The following is a 23,665-nucleotide window of genomic DNA, read 5'->3' on the forward strand; positions in this document are numbered from 1 at the left end:
TGTCCAGTTGGGTTTTGAATATCTTCAAGGATGGAGACTTTACAACCTCTCCAGACAGCCTGCTCCAGGGTTTGTCAACTCTCACAATAAGAAAGATTTTTTTCTTAATGTTTCAATAGATTTTTCTGGCTTTCAAACTGTATCCATTGTCTCTTGTACCCTCACTGGGCACCACTAAGAGCCTGGGTTCATGTTTTTTATTTCCTTCTCATCAGGTATTTATGTGCATCGGTAAGATCCTCCTGATCCTGCTCTTCTCCAGGCTAAACAGTTGGAGCTCTCTCAGTCTCTCCTCATATGAAAGATACTCCAATCCCTTCATCATCTTTGCAGCCCTTCACTGGATTTGCTGCAAGTTACCGTCTGTCTCAGCAGTACAATTGTGGATCTTATGCTTTACCTAATTGCTTCTCTAAAGGACCAAATCACTACACAGGTCAAAACTAGTACTGATGGCTGCTTTCAGTGCAAGTTTTTCCACTGACTTCAAACAGAACTAGACCTCTGCTAGATAGACTGATTCTATGTAAAAGATGATAAAGTATACTTACTGTATATGCCCATGACACTCACACGATGGTAATCTTTTTCAGTTATATGCATTTGATACCAGTTAAACAATAAACAACTTTTCTCACACTATAACTGAAATGTTTAACTTGCAGGTGTACAGAAACTAGTCTACAATTACACATTTTGGCAATTCTACAGCTTTGCATTTTAAAATAAATAACTACTTCAGAAACTCTACACTCAATATTATTGCTGCTGCACAAGAACAACACAGAAGAAACCTATTAAGCTTAACTTTTATATATGTAAATACACGTCTACGTCAAATTTAATTTTTTTAAAGTGTTAGACTTGACTTTTAAGTTTCTCCCACTTCTCCACTCCTTCTTTCAAACCCCGGAGAAGAACATTTGGCAAAGCAAAGATTCTGCATTCCACATCTCATACCATTTAGCTGTTGCTACAATTTTAATTATGCAAAACTCAGTGGGCTCAAATAAAATCTGACTAGGTAATTAATACTCTAAAACATACAGTGTGAGCTACTGAAAGGAATGTTCTACACAAATTCCCTCATGTCATAGAAAAGACTCATGCAGCACCATGTATTTCTCCATAGGTAAAAGAATATCCCATGATGTTAACAGCTTTTTTCATCCTATCTGCAATTAATTAAAGAATCTTGATCTATTGCATTGTTAAAAAGTTAATTTTCCTACTAGTTTCAGTTCAGACACATTCACTCATGTGTATCATAGCAAAACCAGGGAGAGAGTATTATAGTAGAGATATAAGAAATTATATCAATGGCAAGGCACAATTTGAAACTATTATTTTACTGATATGCACAAAAAGGGCTACGATAACATTACAGTATTATGTGTAAATTCCATATTTTAGTTACGTTTATATAATTCAGACATACGTACACTCATATACACATACATATATTCTGAGATAAGATCTACATTATGATGCAGATGTTTTCCTGGGATTTGCACATGAAGCAGATTCTCCCACCATGCCAATTCCATAGACCCAGACTAATTTTGTGGTCTGTTCAAGCCAGGGAGAGGGCAGAGGCTGAGCAGGCTAAGGGTCTTAGTGCTACTGGATCCTATTGGTCTTGTGGCAATTAAAGAAAAAAAAAAAATTAGAGATCCACATGATGATTTTACAGAGAAGGGCCAGAAAAGCACAGGACACAAAAGACAGTATGGTGTGCTTTTACAACTGGGAAAGTCTTCCATAACAGTGAGAACACAGACTGCTCTCCCTGAACTTGTTCCCCTGGACATTTTGCAGAGAAGCATGAATTGAGTGGTAGCTTGACATGATTTGTATTTTTCCTAGAATCCTATCCTTTATCTCCTTAACACAAGGCAGAAAACATCTGGAACTTTATGCTGTTTTCATAATGTTTCATGCCAAAGCACAGACAGTACACTCCTGGATTCTTTTCCTCTTCCTTGACACACTATAAATGGTGATAAGAAAATGAAAGTTATGAGAAGATCTATGCTTAGGTTTACATTTTTGCTACAAGAATAGAGATTTTTCATAACAGAGCATATTCATACATCTGTATCTGTAGTGTCTTTTACCCTGAGTTTTAAGAAAATACCTTATCAACTTTTAAGTTTGACCTTGCAATATTTTGATGCAATATCAGGCTTTTACAGGTAGTGAATTTTACGTATAGAAGCAACTAGTAATTTGCTTGGGAATACAAAAGAGATCAATGATGGAACAGAGATTCAAAGCTAAGTTTATAGCCAATATAGCTTATCCTGTCCATTGTCCAGGGGCTAATGCATGAGAAACAGTTAATAAGAATCGTAACACATAACAGTGTGAATGAAGACCATTATTCTATCTTGGTTGTCTTATTATTTGCATCATGAAGCCCTCAGCTTGTACTGAGGCTAGATGTGCTAACTATTGGGCATATGCGTAAGGAGTTAGAGTCTGCCCTACAAGAAGAGTTAGCTTTCAGTCCTCTGATAATGCACATTTCTCTCTTGAATGTTGCATTTTGAAGTAGTGATGTAAAACGTCTGCTGTTTTTAATAAAGGATTATCATCAGTAAGGAGACATCTTTAGATCTAGGAAATGTGATGTTTAACAAAAAAAAAAAAATATTAAAAATAATTTCATTACACATGAAAAAGTAAAAATTGCTATGCCAAAATTAACATACTGTACAGTAGTAATTTTTACTTAGTGAGAACTTAGTGTGCTTACCAAATTTTACAGAAGTCACTACTGAAAACCAGTCATCTCTGGTATGACACATGGCAACAAAGTCATAAAAACCCAACTACACAAAACGTCAGTGAACAGAAAACGAATCAACAGTAGAAATGGAAAGCAAGCAGACTCAACATTTGTCTTGAGCTTCTATTGGACTTACAAGCCCAGGTTGTACAGTATATTCTACAGAAAAGTTATCACACCTAATAGCTCTACCACACCAGGAGGGTTGAGTGGGAAGAAAGGGACACAACCAGTTGAAAACAGAAAGGAGTCTGTTGACAGCACGATGTGAGGTACTTCTTTCTCAAAAACATGCACACAATATACAGAAAGGTTGCCAAAGCTAAGCATGCATGTGTCTGTTGTAGTTTGGCTAGTTCTGAGTCCTCAATCCCCAGGAAGGCCAGCAATGAAGAAAATACTGAGGCATTTTTATGCAGAACACTGCCATGCATTTACATTTGTACCTTTTCAGTAGTATCTTAGCTATCTTCCTCACACCATCATTGCTCAGTGTATGATGCAGAGGGTGTTATATTCATTTGTGCTCCAATTCAAGGTATGTGTGCAAGCAGAAAACAAACCCGTATTTTTCTTGAAAAATCACCAGCTCCAAGAACAGAGATGACTTTCCATTTCTATGATCAGTTAGTGACAAAGTGAACACTGATATGAATTAACAATCCAAACTTAATTTACTAGAGGATATAGCAAGACCCTAAATATAGAAGTCAAATTTTCATTATGAACTTGTTTTATAATGTACTTGGGCCAGCAATTACAACTACAAAACGGATATAGTTTTAGCATTTGCTGAAAATTCACTTCATTGAAGTTGATTTACCTGTAAAAACCCCTGCTACACAAAGACAACTTGCATGCAGATTCATTTGCTACTTGGCTATGACAAACCAATTGGTCAATGTAACTGATATGTGCGCACCAGGGTGAAAGAAAACAACTTACAAAAACTTCCTCAGGAAAGCACGAGGCTAAGCAAGGAAGCAAAACTACACTAAAAAGACAGCAATCAATGTTGTTTATAAACCGCTGCTTATCACATGCAAGTTAAGTTGCTCCTAGTTTGCCAGAAGTGGTGTGCCTCAATAGTGCAGAAGAAGTGCTTAACTAAACTTTTCAACACACCAAACAACCAAAAATATTACTAGCAAATGCAATTTTTGATTACATGAGGAAAAAAGCAGAAATTGGAAATACACTTTGAAATGTATTTTCACAGTAAATAGCATAGACACTTATGATGAGTAGGAGCCTACTGACTCTACCAAATAAGCAAATGGACTTCTGCCAACAAGTCAGTTATATAGTTCTGTGATTAATTGTGGTAACATAACTTTATGTTAAGAAGCTAAATGTTCACCTTATTTAAGAACTAAAAAACCTGGTTAAAAGCATTACAAACTAAAAAACCTCAAACAGGTAAAATCACTCAGCTACGAAAACCTGAAATATCCTCCAATATGCTGTCCATAGTCTGTGTGTTAAAAGCTAAAGGACATACATCTATACACACAAAATAAAGCTATCACTGCTGTGTGGACTGCAGAACATTTTCACAGCTATTTTTCCTCATCCTTGGAAACATACATTACTCTTAATACAGTAACATCCTGAAATTTTATACTATTTTGGATTTCTTTGAAATGAAAAGTCCATTTTATTGTTTTTTAATTAAATCTATTTCCCCGAAAGGTCTTTAAAGGCTCTACAAACTACCTTGCATTTTATTATTGCTGACAGTTATCTAAACCACGCTTGAATGCCCTCTTTATCCTTTAGTGAACAATTGAAAGATCATATGCTAAAAAGACTTGTGCTTTCTCTTCTTCTAGCCCTATAATTAAGGCATTTTAATACATTTCTTCATAGTCATTAAGAGAGCACAATGTTAAAAATTAATGAAATGAGACAATTTTGAGTTTAACAACCATAAATACATACAACATAAATTTGTCTCAATTGTAGATATGAAAAAAAAGCCTCCTTGAAATCACATGATGAGATTACCGAATTGTCAAGATTTTGCTTTTGCTGTCTAAGGGTATTTAAATGATGTACGGTAGCCTGACAATACTACAGTGTTGTTACATACCCTACAAGAGAGGTAAACATTTCTGTCAAACATTCAAATTCCATTGGTTTTAATATGTTTTTGTTTATCTCATATATACGCCTATAAAAAAGTGGTATTGCTGGATGATGCTCAAATGGGGAAGGAAGGAGAAGAGAGTAAGCAAGACAAAGGCATATGAAAGGAAAAAAGATCATAAGTCAACTGTAAAAACCTGACATATAATGTAAAATACCACTATAATAACACCTACTTACAGCAGTCTTTAATAATGCTTATAACAGAATAAACAAGATTTTCTTAATTTGGATTTTTTTTTTTCCCTAGGAAACAGAGCTCACTATATTAATGTATTACACATTTTTGCAACAGACATGCTAGTAAGTGTTGTGGTTTTTTTTACACTGTGAAAGGAATTCAATGTTTCTAAGTACATCATCATCACTTCTATATACACCAATTAAATACGGGGTGCAACTCTACTATAGCCACATTATTACTGAGCATTTCCAAAAGGTATGAATAATGTCCAAATTATACAGCTTAATCTTTTAAAACTAAATTAAGTTTCTCGAGCTGTAAGTTCTTTCTCAACTAAATATTGAAAAGATACAGTGCAACATAAAGTGACAAGATTACAGATTTGTTTTAAGATACACACAAGCACAAAAAAAAAGTTGCTCTCCGGAAGATTTTTTAGGGATGTCAGACTGTTATATTATAAACAACCTTATTAGTCCTTTATAATTACAATAGGTACCTCTGGACAAGATCGAGCAGACATGACAAATGCTTCTGACTACTTTTTAAATCGAACCTGGAAGGTCATCGCTGAACAAACAGAATGCTGTACAACTGGGGCCATAAATTGTGAAAGCTAACAAAAAGGTAAGTTTTTTTGATGCTTAAAATTAAATTTTTTCTGTTCAGGCTTTTCTGCATAAAATCAGGAAATAAGAGGATGAAATAGTTTTAAAAAGATCAGTAGCTAAAGAAAAAGAAATCCCTACAAACTTCATTATCACACTTTTTCTTTCAGCAGCTGAATCTGTATTTTAGTATTTATGCAATGTCTTTAGAGTAGTTACTTTATTTTATAAATATGTTCTTAAAGGTAATTCCCTAATGAGGATTTACCCATGTTTGCATTTACTTTTTTTTTCAGCCTTATGATGAAATTGTGGACAGTTAGAAAAACTAGTCAGTCTCAAATCTATGGGATTTGTTTGCTGTTATCCTCAAATCAAACCAGTAAAAGGATAACATATTACTGTGTATTTGTCCTAACATTTTTATTTTGTTTTAGGATCATTTAACAGTACTGGTAGTTTTGGATTAAATTTAATTTGTATGGAGATAAACAGTAACTTAAGTGACTGGAACTGGAAACCAATTGATGGATCTCACTTTTAAATCTTGTATTTCTATTTGGAAATGTAAGGATTGAATTAGAAAGCTGTAAACTCTTGATGAGAATTAGTGGTATAAAACAAAAGAAAATGAAACCTGCAGTTATTTTCCTTACAGTTAGGCTGAATGAATTGTAAATCAACAAAAGATTTGGGTAGCATTCAAATCAACAGCTTTACCTAATAAAAGTTCTAACAGAGCACTGAGCACACCATTTGAAACAAATATGAAATAAATATGAAATATGAATGACTTTAAAAAGAACCATATGAGAAGCAAAACAGTAAAATCACCAGAATTCAAGCAAAGGAAATTTGAACTGAAATGTATGATGGGCAATTAAGTACCTATTTTGACAATTCTAAGTGGTCAAGTTTTTAAAGTATGACACAGAAACCTTAACCTATCTATATATGAGTGATAAATGAGGCATTTTGTGTCATTACATTCCCATAAATCACTTTCTTTAACTGCTGATGGCTTTTATCAGGTCTAACCTTTTCAAGCTTCTATCAGAGTGCTAACATTTTCAACTTTGACACATACGCAGTTTACAAATTCTGCAGCTGATTAACTCTGGACAGAAGCTCACTGCCATCATTGTCTTCTTCAAGTTGGGTTACAGCTCCAGTGTCTCAAAAACTCATATGCATCCTTCGTATGCCAGAAAATCTCAATTTATTGAGCTGTGTTGCAAAGGATGCAAGATATTTCTCCTTTTGAAACAAATAAATGAGAATATACTTCTCTTGTACAGAGAGCCTGAAATATGCATACTTTTCATTATTTTAAACTCGAGTAAACAGTACATTCCAATTAAAGAAATATAAATAATGTGATCAATTTTACATGACTATATAATTTAAACAAATTTGGGATCAAATCAACTACATGACAAATGCTGTGGTCAAAGTCTCTGAGGTAAAGAACAATAAAAAGTTAAAAAACCCCTAAATATTGCAGTGTATTATATAGATGAGATTGAAAAATATTGCAATTATAAGCTGATCATGATCATAGGCCCTTAAATCAATCTGTGGGATCCCTTGCTAAATTCCTCTCTGAACTATTTATAATTTCAAAGATTATAAATTGCAATATCTTGAAATTGTAAATTTCAAAGATTCCATTTCATCATTACAACACTTAGAATATTAAATGAATTTAACCATGATAAATTCACAACACAGTAAATGCCACAACAGAAAAGAAATATAGGAAATAATGTTTTATCATGCATAAGTGAATCCAAATATTTCAAGAAACACTTGCTTTCTGCAGGAACTAAAATTAAATTACATATTTACATGACACACTCAATTTTTGCTACCAATAGTTGATAAAACAGTCAATGAAAACCCATCTTGGTGTCTGTCTTCAAAAACATTTTAACTTACTGTACTATTCCAACAATGAGAAGCCAGCAATACAGTAGTTCTTTCTGCCTTAGTAGAAACAAGCCATAGTAAGAATAGTAGCAAAGATTTCGTCTAAAGACCTGCTTTTTCACTATTTTTTAATTTAAAAATGGGAAGAATGTAATTTAATTTAGATATATTTCATCTATTGAAACAAGCAGTGAAACATTCATGGAAATGCGTTTACAAGATGTAATTGATCTAGACACTGAAACAAAGCTCAAGTTTAAAGAGATACTGTCTTTAATAATCATAGTCAGACTGAAGAAATTTTCGTGTTGGTTGTGTGACCATGGGAAGCCTGGTACTTCAGATGGTATTAGTTTTGATAAGAGCTAACTAGACATCAGACCTAAATAATGAAACCTGAAGAGACAGGCTTGGACCATGCAAATAGGAATGTCCACAGAGGCTCTTGTGTAGTTGATTGTCTCTTGTTGATAAACAACACATCTTAGAAAAACAGTGGATGAAGGACAAATTTTTTCAGCATCACAGCTAAACCAGCCTTGTAATGTCAATATTTAAGGCCTATCCACGAAAAATTAAGAAGTTCTTTATTTCACTAACAATGTCACACATCAGAGAAGCTGTGCAGTTACACTTTGACAATTCAGATGTAAATCTTGGAATGTCTGTAAGTATTCATGACAAAGGCATATTTATCATTTAAAACAAAAGGACATGATTTCTTGATGTTCATATCAACGACTAGTGATGGATGAGAGCATGCTAATCAAATGACAAACCAGAAGGAACACAGATGCTTGCTATTTTGATTAGAAGAGGGAAATGAAGATCTCTTTCCTAAATTAAGATATAAACATTCTAAAATTATACACAGAAATATATATACACATGTTTGTATAACACATTGTGTATGCAGAGGAGCTGGGTATGTTCTCAAGTAGACATGCTACAAATACTAAGTAGACTAATGGACCATATAGTAAAGAAAATCAAACACTGGCTTTGATCAACTCTGGTTAATTGCTTATGAATTTATATATTCAGAAGCAATTTTAGCTTTCTTATATTAAAACTCCCCAAGTAATGAAAGAGAATCATTTAACCTTTTTTTTTGTAATTTGCTTCCTACTGCCTCAGTTCTAGGTTTAAATTATGCTTATATGAAATTACACTTATGTAATTTAAAATTGCATAAAATCAATGTAAACATTACTGAAAACAAAAATGTAGGCTTTTTATGTGGGATGCAATATTGCAAGACAAGTGTGGAACTTCAGAACAAAATTTCTATTGTAAGCTTTTATATTTTTGATACTCAAGTCATCTTATTTCAGTGTCTTGCTTTATGTGTACCCAAAACGCATCAAGCTACTTATGCATGTTTAACAAGAACTCTTAAACATCAAGAAATTTGCTTACTGAGCATGAGTCACAACCACTGTCAATGAGACTAAATTTGCAGATCCGTATACAGTGGCAAGGTCCAATGAGGCTCAATGATACTTTCAAAGCACTTGTCAAATGATGATAACATCCAACTCCTTGAAATCCATCTTTCTCTTTCTCCTTTAAGCAGGTAGTAACTATATCCCTCTGATACCTTTTCTTAAAATTCTGCAATGAGTGAAAAACTTCTTGATATCCTCAAGAAAGTATCCTAGTCACTCTAGTTCTGAACTAAGAAAAGCCACTTTTCTAACTGGAAAACTATTCATAAAATGTACTTGTTTATACCTTGCTGTAGTTATGAAACCTACAAACAAAGTACTAAAAAATGAAAATACAGTGTAGTCCAGAATAACGGTGCTTTTTAAAAAAATGAGTCCTCCACATACAGTTTTCAAGAATTTACAGGAAGGAACATTTTATAATCTACAGAAAAGTATGTAATTGAACATAAACTGGTGACATCAAGAGGGAAAAAAGATATTTGAATTAAAAATATTCTTAATGCAAAAATATTTTTACCTGACCCTTTGAAGCAGAAATGCATTCAAAGTCAAGAATTATATGTCCGTTTAAAGTGTAGTGTTTAAAAAAATACACCAACACCAACAATCATTTTGCTCTGCTACTCAGACGCTCTAGTAAAACACATCTGATGATGTGCTTAATGCTACTTATCCAAATACCCTGAGTGCCTCCTTTCATGCAAGATTAGTGTCCCAGGAAAGCAGATTCTTGTGCTCTGGAAACATAAATCTGTATTGTACAATCACCCAGAATAAACAAAATGTGGGCAGTTTCAATATATACTTTTCAGTCTCATCTTTAATCAAGAGAAACTGCTCTCACAGAGGCTGAATGGTAACTTGGGACTCCACAGTGACACTGTATTTCTTTTTGCCTAAGCCAGGATTTCCTAGACACAAGGAATTTGTACAACTGTGTGTAAATGTGACTGTTGTCCATTAACTGGCGGGGACTACTGAATCTATTCATTTTATACCTCAAATTTCTCTTAGATTGTGCACTAACCTCACCAGTCTCATCTTTTCACATGCTTTATTTACTGTGATTCCTATCTGTATTTAGCTATTGACATTATTAACTTTTTTCCTATATTAGTACAAATAACTTTATATTCTATGTATAGCAGTTTATCATTTAATATATTAAAGGCTGCTTAAGACAACTGAATTTCCCCACCTCTTGGACCTTTTTGAAAAATTTACTGGATGCCCAATATATATAATATTCAATAGCATGTGAGAGTAATTTTTATGCAACTCTGATAGTTAGAAAGATAGATAACTCAATTATTAGATCATCTATCAAAATATTCAGATGTATAAGAGGCTACTAAAAAGATTGATGACTGAGAAAGTCCACTGATTCTCTAGCCATCATATTCACACATTTGGCTAGACAACATTTTTCGCTGCCTTCACAAGCAAGCTTCATTACCCATCACTCCACTGAAAAGAGTTTATTATGAGGCTGCCATCTTGGCAAGACTATTATTTAGATGATAAATGTTGGGGGAAAAAGTGTGTCTAGATTTTTTTTTTTTAAGATGAGCTTTTTGACAAAACAAACAGCATCTACATTTCTAATTAACTTAAATTTGGCATATACAAATACAGGTCAGTAAAGCTATGATATGCTACTAGATTATCTTCTGTCTGAATCTTGCCCTTAATTTGTAAAATGTAAATTAACTAATTAGAAGAAAAGCAGCATTATTTGTGACAAAATGCTTCTTCTACTTCTTTGCTTTGTGACATTTATGATCAACCGTAGTCCTTCATTCTAACTTGTAATAGACGCCTAATTATGCTCATACTAATTTAGTAGGCTTTTAGTACTTTAAACCACATGAAAACTTAAGATTTCTGAAGGCAAGGAAGCACAACACACTGCAACTTGCAGCTAAATTTCATACTTGCCAGCTTCACTTCATTTGCAATATTATGCTGTTTACATGTATATGTTGTATGAATATAGGTATGAAGGTACCATCTTCAATATTCAAGTACCTGACTGAAAGGAAAATCTCTACTAGTAATCTTAAAATTTCCTCAGTATCTCTGTATCCTTTTTGTGCATGATGCACAGCAATAAAACACTTACGCTTGTTTCATTAGTACTAAGGGTTAAATTTTGCTTTACACTCTTACTACCCTCCTCAATTGTCATTTGAAATGGATTAGACTAGCAAATATAGAATTACACAAAGGAAGTGGGAGTTGGTCATTCTTGAGTTACAGCCCAGCAACTTGACCTTGTTAAATAAAAAATATATGATATCATAGTTTACAGGAAGGGATTCTTTTTGCTTTGGTTTGGTTTAACTACTACTAGGTAGATAAAGATTCAACACTAAGAAATATATTGAAAATGTCAGATGTAAATGTCAATTAAAAATTACAAGGAATTCTGAAAGGTAAGGTCTGTGGGGGGTTGACATTCTTTGACATAGTGGAGTGTCTGCAACCAGGCCTTTGGCAAGCATAGCAGGATCTATGCTGTCAGCTCTTATCGTCCACAAACTTAGATGCTTGTCTAATCTGAATGAGAAATACCAGGAAAATTGGAGCTGAAGCCTTGCAGTAACGTGGATGGAAGCTGAAAATGCTCTATCCGCACTACATGAGTCTCCTGTGGCATGGTAATATTTAAGACAGTACAGAAAAATATAAGGAAAAAATAATTTAAACAAAGCCATGTAGTGCTTCATTTACTACTTTTTAAGTTGAGAATGTAACAATCTAGCATTGAAAGAGGTTTAAGTAATACAATTAAATTATAATGAAAATCCCAATTTCATGTCCATATTAAATGTAATGTCTAAGGAGAACAACACATGGAAATATATACTTAATATCAATCATTCAGATGTAAATGCCAATATGAATGCAGTATGGTATGTTTTTCCTTTGCTTTGACAAAAATTAGTTTTGATACAAAATAAAACAAACTACAATGCTCAGCCAAACAATTAACATTATAGCAACGCTAGGCATAAGCTGTGGTCTCAATGGAAAATGTCTTCATGCTGTTATTCAATCATGTTCTTAAAGAAGGGATGACCAATAAAACACAAAAACATTACTTCTGAGCTAAAGTAAAAAAACATTTTTATTTTTCATAAACTACATGTTCATTTTTATACTGTTCGTGTGTCATTAAATAAAGGTAGTATCTCATGTCAAATGCTGTTGGAAATAAGCTAAATATATCAAGAATGTTTGTGAAGTGCAGAGGTATGCCTATATATGTGTGTATATGTGTGAGTGTACACATATACCTCTGTTTATCTCACAGGCGAACACAGAATTTTATCTTCTTCACAAAGTAAACTACTTAATCAGTAAACAAGCAGAAAAAGGCACTCTTCATTGCTTTTGATTCTCTTCTTGTCCTATAAATCAATGTATCTAAGTGCTACTAAAGTTATCAAGTTGGCATGGCAAATTTTTAAAAAGTGAATTATTTTTTAAGAAACTCATCTATATATTGTTGTAAGTGACAAAAATCATCATAAACTCTCCCTTCTATCTACAACCATTTTTATTTAAGAGTAATTTACTAATTCAAGTGGAGCCAGGAGGGAGAGAAAAAGGAGCAGAGCAAAACCCAGCATGTGTGAAAATCTACAAGCATTATATAGCTAAACAAACCCTAAGTCCCTCAGTGTTGCAGTAAGGTCAAAACCTTTCAGCATTGTACCAGTGTGTCAAAATATGTCAACAAACCATCATACTGCAAGAAGAAGAATGACCTTTCAGTTCTTTATGTTTGGGCTGCCAATGAAGCTTTGGATACTGGGTATGCATGAACAGTTTTCCTAGCCACTTGACAAATGCAACTCCCAAGGTTTCCTCCAAGTCAAGTTGTTATACCACTGGCTTTCAACTCACCAGTACAACTTTTTAAACCATTTGCAATTGGAGAATATTGATCTTGTTATAGAACAGACATCCATAAACCCACAGCATAACTCCCTCTTCCCCTACCATCTACAATCAGAAAACAATTATTACTTAAACAGTCTTCACAGTAACATGTCAAACCATTTTAAACAGCTGAACAGAAATGTATATCGTTCTGATGTTCTGGTTCAGCCTTTGCTGACACATGATCATCCTTATAGTCAACTGCAAATGAATTCCAACAGAACACTTTTCTCAAAAAACCCTAAGAACACATCAGCTGTGTTTGTGACTGAAATACAATCGTTTGCATTTTTTCTATTTGCACTTATCTGAAATAAATACCTTTTTAAATCTACAGGACTCTATGATAATTTTACTGTGACTCTTAGCCATAAACTGAAGTCTCAAGATCAGACTTAATGTTTTAATTAACAACATATTTAATCACGAATTTAGGCTTCCAAAAAGTGTGGTTACTATTTTAAAATTACTTACGGGAAACCTGCTTTTATTTATTCTTTCAAAAAAGCAGAAGCACAGGACTAATAACATTTAGAATACAAGCAAATGGGGGAAGGAATTTAGTACAGGGATGACTTACCATTCTTATTCAAAGAAAAGATGAAATGCTTCTCTTTCACTATGTGAAATTGCCTTTAGTTTAATATCAGTGTCAAATATGACATTTTCCTTCGGTCTTCCTCACATACAGTAAAGTTTCTTTAGCTAATAATGGCATCAAGCTTTCTCCTGGGACTCTCTAGAAATTACATTCCAGAATGTACATATGCCTTAGCCAGGCTTGCAGAAGATAGAAAATGTAAATTGCTGTATTTGAGTTTATATCTTCTTACAGCAATTCACTGACAGTGCACCCACTAATTACTACTTGAACCGTGTGTTGCTGATCTTTATATGCCTCTTAGAAAACAACAGTCATGCCTATCAGCTCTGACTAACAGACTTTTACAGCCAGGACTCCAATTTTTAATCTAAGTTAGAAAAAATAATAAAATTAAACACCGTGGAAAGAAAAAAACCAGCAGCATTCATTTAAATCCTAAAATAACTTACAACATGTTCTCAGATCCTGTTTTAAAGTGCAATCTGTGTTACTTCCTGTTCATGCTCTCCAAATTACCTTTGGTCACACAGACTATTCAACAGTTTTTATCCTCGTGGTTATAAGAAATACACCAATGTAGGCCAGTGAACAATGAAAATTGTGGTATCTACTACACAGGCACAAAGCAATTATATTTTGCACATGCAGTTGTCTTGTTTATCTCATCCAGTGGCAGTGAAAGCTATAGCCTGCTCAGTAGATGCCACCATATTGAGGGAAGGGATTCTGTAAGTACATGAATCATTTTATACTAAGTTTCTTCAGTATATAAAATAGCTTTTTTCTAAAACATCACTCTGCAAAATCAGTCTGGGAATATGCAAGACCAAACTTGCCTTTTCCTGTTTCTTTATTATTGAAAAATCTCAATATCTAAACAGCATCTTAAATTACAACTGTGGAAACCCACTGACAAGGTACACTTTGTACATTTTTAATGTGAAGCTTAATTTGAAGATGAGGTTGCAGTGCAGCAACTGCAACTGAAAATTGCTTAACAATACCATTGATGTATGAGTCATAAAAAACCTTGCTAAGCTGTCCCTGCAGAACTCGGAGTAATAAAAAGGTGTTCTTTTGCACTGAGGTGAACAGACATGGTTGACTGCATCTAGGGAGCTGTTCTGTTAAATGAGAAAGTGCCATTTCTTTCCTGTCAGTACAGACCAATTTAAGACACTCAAAGATTTAGTTAGCACAGAGTACAGGATTTAATGAAATACACAACAGCAAACAAACCACAGCTATGTTCAAAGCTTTCAGATTGCGTGCAGAATTAATCTTACATCTGTGACAGATGTGGGAAAAAACCTAGAAACTTTTCCAGTCTCACAACTACTTTTCAGAGAAACAATGAAAAAAAAGAATGGAAAAGGTCTAAAACCTCCCACCTTAATTCCTTTCAAAGTATCTAGACATGTATTTCTATTCACATCTAACAGGCAATGTTACAGGTTTTCTCTCCAATTTCATTTCAGCTTTAAGTTCAACCAACAGATCAGGTTTACAAACCCCTAAACTATCAGCTGAGCGCTATGCTATCTGTATTGTGAATGGATGCTTCGCCAAATGATTCCTCCTTCAAGAGGAAAGGAGACACACAGGTGCAGTGAATTGACTGGGAAGCTGGTTCTCACTTGGGAGATCCTTGCATAGGCTGATTAAATCATACAGAATTGATTCACAGTTTGTGCATCTACACCTGTGTCCTTTTGTATAGTTTCAGAGAGCAATGAAAGTTAACTGTCTAACCCACATGCAATCTAATCTGTCAACATGTGTTCATTAACCCAACTGTCACTGTATTAGAACCTACAGTAACTCAGAACTCATTTCAGATGAGGATGTAATACCGTTAGTTTGGCCAAGCAGGACCAAAATTAAAACTAACAGGATTTGTTCTTTAAAAAAAGGCCACAGGAATCTGCCTAATTTCCATAGTTAACCTATCACTGAATTCTGGATTTAGGGAGTAACAAATCTCACTAAGGAGGTTTCTAGTTTTCTTTATATGAATGTAAAGTAACTATATTTAAGATTCAACAATTTTTGTAGTTGTTTTCAATATGAACAGTTACAACAAAAGATTTGGCAAAATCTCAAAGCTACTTCCAAAACTGTGTTATTGACCCACATGTCAATTCAGTCTAGCTTTTGCAACATTAGCGGTACTTGACTAACAGCTCAGTGAGAGATGTTATTCCGTTTTTCAAGTTGCAATATTAATTAGTATATGATAAAATTAAAATGAAATTAGCTATGTCTTGGTTTCCTGACAAAAGCATAAGAGAAGTTTATTTCAGAAGTGTCAGAATCAAATGGTACACGTTATTCTCAAACGTTTTATACATTTTATAGCTCAAATCAAAATGAGGATAGTCATTTTGTTCATCACAAAAAAAGACAGAAACTATAACTTCAACTTTGCAATGGCAATTTTACTGCAAACAACAAATGGATAGGTGCCTTCAACCTACTTGCCTACTCAACTTTCACCCCATTTCAACTTAGTATCTTTATGCTCATGTTACTGATTTAAAATTCACTTCTTAGAGCCACTTTTCTCTTCAAATGCAACCCCTCTCCTCAGAAAATATTCCAGCCAGTACATCTAATGGCCTCCTCCCAGTTCGAGCTGCTCCATCTCCTCTTATTTACACTGATGTGCAAGTTCAGCACCATTTGCATCAGCATCTTTCCTGTCATTCTTACCACTTGCCTAGATACTGTATATACTCAAATTTCTTCCTAAGTCTTGTATTCTGGCTATATGTTTCACAAATTCTTTTCTACTACCTTCCTGAAGTATAGTATCTTCATCCAACAGCTGACAGTCTTCTTGATGTTCCCATAACCTCAATTCAAGTTGTCTGGGATTGTCAAATAAGAGCAGGTCTTTCTCATGTCAATCAAGAATGTTGCCGCAGAGCATAATTCCAAACTCTGATGACGTTATTCTCAAGATTTAGTTTCCTTTTCTTTGCTGCCTCCTATGGAATCTGCTTTTAAGGTATTTCCCAAGCTAAGGCTAGCTATTTTCACCTTGGCATTTCTCATATTCAGCTGAGATACTAACAGTCACCAGACTAGCCTCTCATTGTTGGCACACGCTGTCTATTTGTTGCACGTTCACATGTTTGTGCCATCTTCTCCACTATCTCTTCAGATTTCATTGATACTCTCTTGTGAACACTGAGCAGACATCTAAATTTATGCTTTTAAAAATCCTTTATTAAAACTTTAATTTACCTCACTTACTACCTTGTTTAGGGTTCCACCACATACAAAAATGGAACTGAAGATGAAGCATCTTGTTTAAGATTTTTTTCTGAAGAAAAGTCCTCCACTGAGGAAGCTTCTAGTACCATGGAGAGGTATATAAATATATACAATTATGACCTTTGTAAGAATAAAGCAGAACTATTTTAACCATCTTTAAAAGAAAAGATCTTTGTACCAATACCATCAACAAGTTCAAAAATTCTGTCTGGCATAACTTATTTCCCTCCTTATGTTCCTGCAAATACTTACTACATTTTTTTTAGCTTGAAGATAATTGTTATTACTGCTTAAAACACTGGTAACATACAAAAAAATACTTTATTAAAAAACCCCAGTGAAACAGTATTGACCTTGATAAAATGACAATGAGCAATAAAGTTCTTTACACACAAAGTCCACTTGGTTAGACTATGAAGATTTTGTAACAAATTTGGCACATTGCTGCTATTAAAAAAACATTACAGCAAAATCTTCCTTCAAAGTCAGGTACTAAAAAACCTGACATATAACTTCTGTACCAAAGTAACTTTTTCTGTTATCTAGCATCATTGTAAAATCACCATATAACTCTGCTGCATGTTAACAATTATGATGTGATTTTTTCAGAAATATTTCAGCATTCCAATTTGACATATTAATTAATGACATTTAAAATGCCAGATTATTAATGTGTTTTTTCCAATAACTATTTTTAAAATGCATCTATAAGGAAAAATAACAGAAATGTACCTGTTCCAGTAGCTCCAAAACTGGTCCTGCAAGTAGGCTTGGTGGCTACTTTCATCACCGAATGAGGCTTTGCTTTCAATCCAGTGAATTATGTGTCCTTCAACAGCTAGGGTGACAGCAGAAAATAAACCGAACACTGAAAATCACACTCAACAGCTTATAAGAATGTGTTTGGGAATATCCTATCTACCCCCCAATCTACCATATAATTCATGTTTGCAACAGAGTTACATATTTGTAAAAATATCTCTCAAATATGCACATAGGACATTTTTTAAAAAAAAGTACCAGAAAATATTTTCATGGATAATGATATCAATTTCAGTTTAATTATACCATGTTCTGCAGATCTGCATTTATTCTAACACAGAATGTAAAAGAGACTAGATTAAGGTGAAATTGCATCCTACTTTCGCCCTTACTTTGCTGGAGAGGAGTTGTCAGGTAAGGAATTGGAAACTTCTGGTGAATAACAAGAAGTTAGCTAAGCTGCTAAAGACAGAAACTTCTCACCAAGCCAGAGTGGAAGGTGTGAGAATGGCAATGAAGTTTTTCATAGATATATATCTGCTTCCTTACTTTTGCAAAGTAAGTAATGCTTCACCAGAAAGAAGTTAGGAATAAGAAGGCTTATATGAAAAAGTGTAATTTTGAATTTCTCTTTTTTTTAGTGCTGTGGGATTTGCTCTGGTTCATGTCCTTCCCCATTTTTTGTGGGAGTGAACTTCTAATATTAAGAACACTATCTTGTTTTGGTAAAAGGGAAGTCCTTTCTGAAGTTGACAACCTAATTTTTGCAGGAGAAACCATGAGAATCACTCTAAAAGATTGTTCTTTTTCCAAAAAAGGTAATGTGGGGTATCATTACTGAGGTCTTTTAAAATGTGTCCTTTATTTTGTGTTGCCTATAATATTCACATCCATGATGTCTTAGCCTAAGTTTGACCTGGGATGAGGTACTCAAAGAGCACGCAGACCCAGAAGCACAATACAGAAAGATTAGAAGAGGCTTTGGCAGCATGACTGACCACAGACTGTGAAATTACTCAGGAAATCTGGGTAACTCACTCATGAAGTCACCACACTAAGTTCTATATGCCACCACTACTCTGCTACCAGTAACCAAGCTAACTTGTGTAGGCCTATACTACATCCTTTCCCCACCCCCAATACCTCCCCACCCCAGGAGATATAACAGCTGAGGCACAAACTGTGTAGTCAGTTAAGAAGCAATTTCTAAGAAACATTTGCCTTCCTAGCTATGTACCGTGTCATGAAGAAGAGAATGCAAGCTCTGCCGTACATTAGTTCAGATTGGACAACAGGTAGAAAATGATTTCCTGTCAATCTCAAGTGACTGAAATAATTTGGAAAAAAGTAATGCACTATCAATGTTTGGATTTTTAGAGACAAATCCATGCAAACAAATTAATGGCTATTTTTAACCCTCTTTCTAATAGGCTAATATTACAAACCCAAGAAAATTCTTTTGGGTGTTTCCCAGTTTCCCTTCTCAAGCATTAAAAAGATTAGCTCCATCTAGTTGCTTTTCTAGTTTCCATTTAATTGGGCTCCTGAATAGCTGAGAAATAACCTTATGTGTTTCTAATATAAAAGTGAGTATCTTAATACCAGGCACGTATTGTGTATATTGTAGTCCACAGTACTGGGGAATCTTACCAATGTGCATAACTATCTGTAGGGCAGGTGTTAAGAAGAGGGAGCCAGGCTCTTTTCAGTGGTGCCCAGTGACAGGACCAGAGGCAATGGGCACAAACTGAAACACAGGAGGTTCCTTCTGATCATCAAGAAACACTTTTTTACTGTGAGTGTCACTGAGCACTGGTGCAAGTTGCCCACAGAGGTTGTGGAGTCTCCATCCTTGAATATACTCTAAAGCTGTCTGGAGATGGTCCTGGGCAACCAGCTCCAGATGAACCTGCTTGAGCAGATGACCACCAGAGGTCCCTTCCAGCCTCAGCCATTCTGTGATTCTGTAATTCCATGCTAAATTTAGACTTGATAAAAAAACAATCGTTCCCTCATCCCCTCAAGTCCTTGGTAGCTTCCTGAGACGCTCCACAAATAAGGAGTATGGAAGTGAAGGAGTAGAAATTAATTGAAAACTCTCGAAGTGTAGCTTTACAAGAGTGAATTGCAGACCATTAGGATGCCAAATCTCACCATTTCAAATACAAAGTGCTTCAGTTACAAGCGCGTTTTTTATTTTGTACATATAACCTCTTATTAACATCAGAACCATTTTTCTTTTTTGGAAACATGATTAGGAATACAAACATCACTGAGCTAAGGAAAGTCTTTAAAAACTTTTCAGAAGTCTCTCATATATGACACTGCTTATCTACTGGATAACAGATTATTTGGCTGAAAGATGGTATCTCAAATACTTCTGAGTAGTGACACATTTTGTTGTACTCACTCAATTCCTTATACCAATGTACAAATCAGTTATCTCAGTAAGAATTCCAACTGTTGTCAATATGAAAAACAAAAAACTAGTCATGTGTTTGGCTTTCACACAGTGCTTTCAGCCTTCTTATTTCCTCTGATAGACACAAAAGTAGACATCTGCATAGACAGGTGCTGTGTTCTACAGAGGCAAAGCAGAAGTCTTTTGGCATGTAAGTCAATTTACAAAAGGTGATTAATTATACTTTACACTTGGACAACATGGATGCTTTTTCTGCCATGGCCCAGACACTAGGTCATCTGATTATCCTCTCACATGGCCTCAAGACCAGAAAATGTAGATGAACTTCGACATGACCTTTATACCAACATTTATTTCTTCTTGCTTTGCTATGCAGGCTTTTAAAAAACAATAGAGAACTGCAGAGTTGTATTTAGATGCAAAGTGACGGCAGAAGAATAACTGCACAATGACAAACCTTTACGCAATGACCTATACTCTTAAGACTGCTTTGAACTGATTAGGTCTAGAAGTTTAAGACAATTATAGGTATTTCAGAGTTCAGTTCATAAAGACAGTGTGCAGAGCAGGCTAGAGGGAGCAGAGATTTGGGGGTTCTTATTCTTGCTTGGGCTTTTTCTTTCTTTTTGTGATAATGAGACAAAAACATGCAGAGACCAAAGAGGAAACACTAGGTAATACAACTTATGATCAAACCTCTCTGACCCAAACTAGAAGTACTGGGTAGCTACTGAAATTACTTAAAATTACTGGGTAGCTACTGAAAAAAGAGACTAATTTGTAATATCCTATAATATACTTAAGTAGCCATCATATTTTAGCATGAACACTTCTACACAAAATAAAATAATAAAAATTCTTTTAAAAGACTTACCTACTGGCACTTCTAAAATAAAGTCTGGTGTTTTGTCATAACCCTTTGCACGGAGCTGATCTTCAGCTATACATAAAGAATAAGAACTATTGTTTATAAAACTATTCTATTAAGTAGACAGCCGCATAATTAATTTTATTTTAAATAAGAGTGCAAGAATTATTAATGCAGTCATACATATCTTTCTTATGCATGCAATGCTGTGTCAGATTAAATGAACCTTTGTAGAAAACCTGAAGCATGGATATAAAAATGCTTCTTTGTCATCCCTGCATTTTTATGTCTTCATTATAAACATCATTAATTCAAGCTGTCATACAGTATTTTATAACCCCCAAATATTCAAAATAAAGAGGTATATTTGCTGATTAAAAGAAGAGTCTCCCCACATTAGGAAGCATTAAGATTAATTCTACCAAAACCACAAATGTAGATATACTGTAGCTACCTTCCTTGTTTTAATCTTAGCATAAAGTTGTTAAAAAAGTGAACAAGAAAATCCTTCTCTTCCAGAAATTTATTAAAGGAGAGAGAAGCCACAATTTTAGCTTCCCTTGCATCCTGCATTCTATAGAATTTATCCGATTTCAGAACATACAAAGATTTAGAAATTCTGCTAACATTATTTATACAAGTCTACTGATTACAGTGTTAGAGCTGAATGTTTCAAGAAACAATGAGTGAGGATGATAAAACCTCAAAAGACAAAAGATGCTCCCTCCAAAAAAAAAAAAAAATAAAAAAGACCAAGCAATCCCTTAATATAATATTTTCTAAACTACTGTCCTTGATTTCCGATACCATTACATTGGTATTTCTGAAACACCATTTCTCCATTAGAATTTGGAGTGACCTGGTCATTCAATTCCAGGCATGGCTTTCTGTCTTCACCCAAGCTCAACTAATGGCACTACCTAGTAACAAGTAAGGCTGTGTAGCCCCTTAACACCTACTGGGCTGTTGACATTGTCATGCATCCCATTCGCCTTTCTACATCACCTTTGATTAAAATTAATGGTCCATTCTCACTGTTGGGTAGCTTATTTCCAATCCATTTATCAGGTTAGGACAGTAGTTTCATGGCCAATGTTCAGAACTCAGTTTTTGAATACTTTGTGCATATCCTGAAAGGTCAGCAGTTTGAGTCCAAGTAACATTTTCATGACAGGAAAAACATACACTCTTAGAAATCAAAATATTTTAAAAGTGTCTAAAGCAAACTTCTCCCTTCTTTCTCATTGAAGAATATAAGTCTGAAGTAGTATTTTTATATAGTGAACTCATACTGAAAGTGGAACAGGAGTAATTTTGGAAACTTGTACGTTCACTTAAGTGTAAACCTCAGTAGCTGTTTAATCTTTTTGATAGCTGTAGTATTTCTTTTGAAATTTGAGAGTATTTCTTCACTGTAAGCACACTGTATTATAAATACAAATATTTGCAATGCAACACTTCATTATATTACTTGATCAGCTATTAAACTTTTCTAGGATTTCCAGACAGACTTGGTTGTTGGTTATTTTTTCAAACTTAGATTGTCAGGTATATGGATAAAAGATGTTAAGATTAACAAGGTTCTAATTTAAATTCTAATTTAAATAGAACCTATGAATAGAGAATTTTATGCTGTAACATAAAAATGAATTAATGTTCCATGTAATCTCTTAATCTTGATAAAAATAAAAAAAAATCCAGTTTTATCCAACTCTGTCACCCGCTCTTAGTTGTTTAAAACAGTCTAGAAAAGACAATAGGATGTCCCAGCTGAAATTTTCATTATTTAAGAACACACAAATAGCAATAGGAAATTCAGTGTTTTCTTTCACATTTAACAAATTCCACCATCACAAATTCAGGGAAATGTACCTTAAAAAAACCCCCTGAAAACCAGGACAGATGTAAACACATTTCCTGATAGGTCAACTTGGCAGCTCTCTGAGCTGGAGTCTGCATCAGCATTATTTTAATATTCTTCAGCAGATTCTTTTTTCAAGGATGCCCAATTACTTTTAAAATCGTTTGATACTAACACATGGCTTGAAAAAGAACATGTTTTTTGTTTTAAATCTGCTTCTGAATGTTTTCACTTGGCTTCTCCTAATATTTAGTATAGTGATAAACATTGGAAAGTATGTTAAAAACCATGTTTGCTATTGATGTGAGTTGTCTATCATGCACAGGAACATAATTATATAATACTATCTCTTCAAGTTTTTTTGAAACTTTATAATTTTTTGAGGAAAGAAAAAGAATTACAGAAACTCCCCACAATCACCATAAACTTTTTTTTTAAAATCAAAACCCCACCAAAAGAAAATAAGTTCTAGCTTTTCAGCCCATGTATGTTTCAGATTGGTCCAGAAGCTACAGAGGTAGCATCCCGCACTTTAAAAGATCGTTTAGCTCTTGCATGGATTAAGAGAATAATTTAACTGCCTGAAAGCCAGCCCACAGCAGCTTTGACAGTTACATTTATGCATCCTCAGATTTGACATTTATGTTGAAACACCCCTAATAAGTAGTTTGTCTACAGACTCCTCATTAATTTAGATTTCCAACAAAACTGCAGCTTCATCTTTACCACAACTTCACGCTCAATCATAACCATTTAACACATCATTGTTCTTATACTAGTCTCTGGATATAACAAAGAAACCAAACATTC

At 34.3% G+C, this 23,665-nt stretch overlaps 1 protein-coding gene across 11 annotated transcripts in view; it reads right to left on the reverse strand.

The window, feature by feature from the left end:
* Nucleotides 1-23,665, reverse strand: part of CDIN1 (CDAN1 interacting nuclease 1) — a 130,784-nt gene that overhangs the window by 48,535 nt on the left and 58,584 nt on the right. For 8 of the 11 annotated variants that reach the window (XM_074868182.1, XM_074868183.1, XM_074868190.1 and 5 more), the window contains 2 exons: nucleotides 21,001-21,066; nucleotides 17,675-17,780 (listed from right to left, as the gene is read on the reverse strand). In XM_074868182.1, coding sequence (XP_074724283.1) covers nucleotides 17,675-17,780; nucleotides 21,001-21,066 — 172 coding nt within the window. Of the gene's footprint in view, nucleotides 1-1,335; nucleotides 1,991-16,872; nucleotides 17,022-17,674; nucleotides 17,781-21,000; nucleotides 21,067-23,665 lie in introns of those variants that run through there. The other 3 variants (XM_074868184.1, XM_074868186.1, XM_074868185.1) reach the window with 3 other exon arrangements.

The sequence above is a fragment of the Strix uralensis genome, chromosome 4 (genome assembly GCF_047716275.1).
Source record: "Strix uralensis isolate ZFMK-TIS-50842 chromosome 4, bStrUra1, whole genome shotgun sequence".
NCBI classification, from domain to species: domain Eukaryota; kingdom Metazoa; phylum Chordata; class Aves; order Strigiformes; family Strigidae; genus Strix; species Strix uralensis.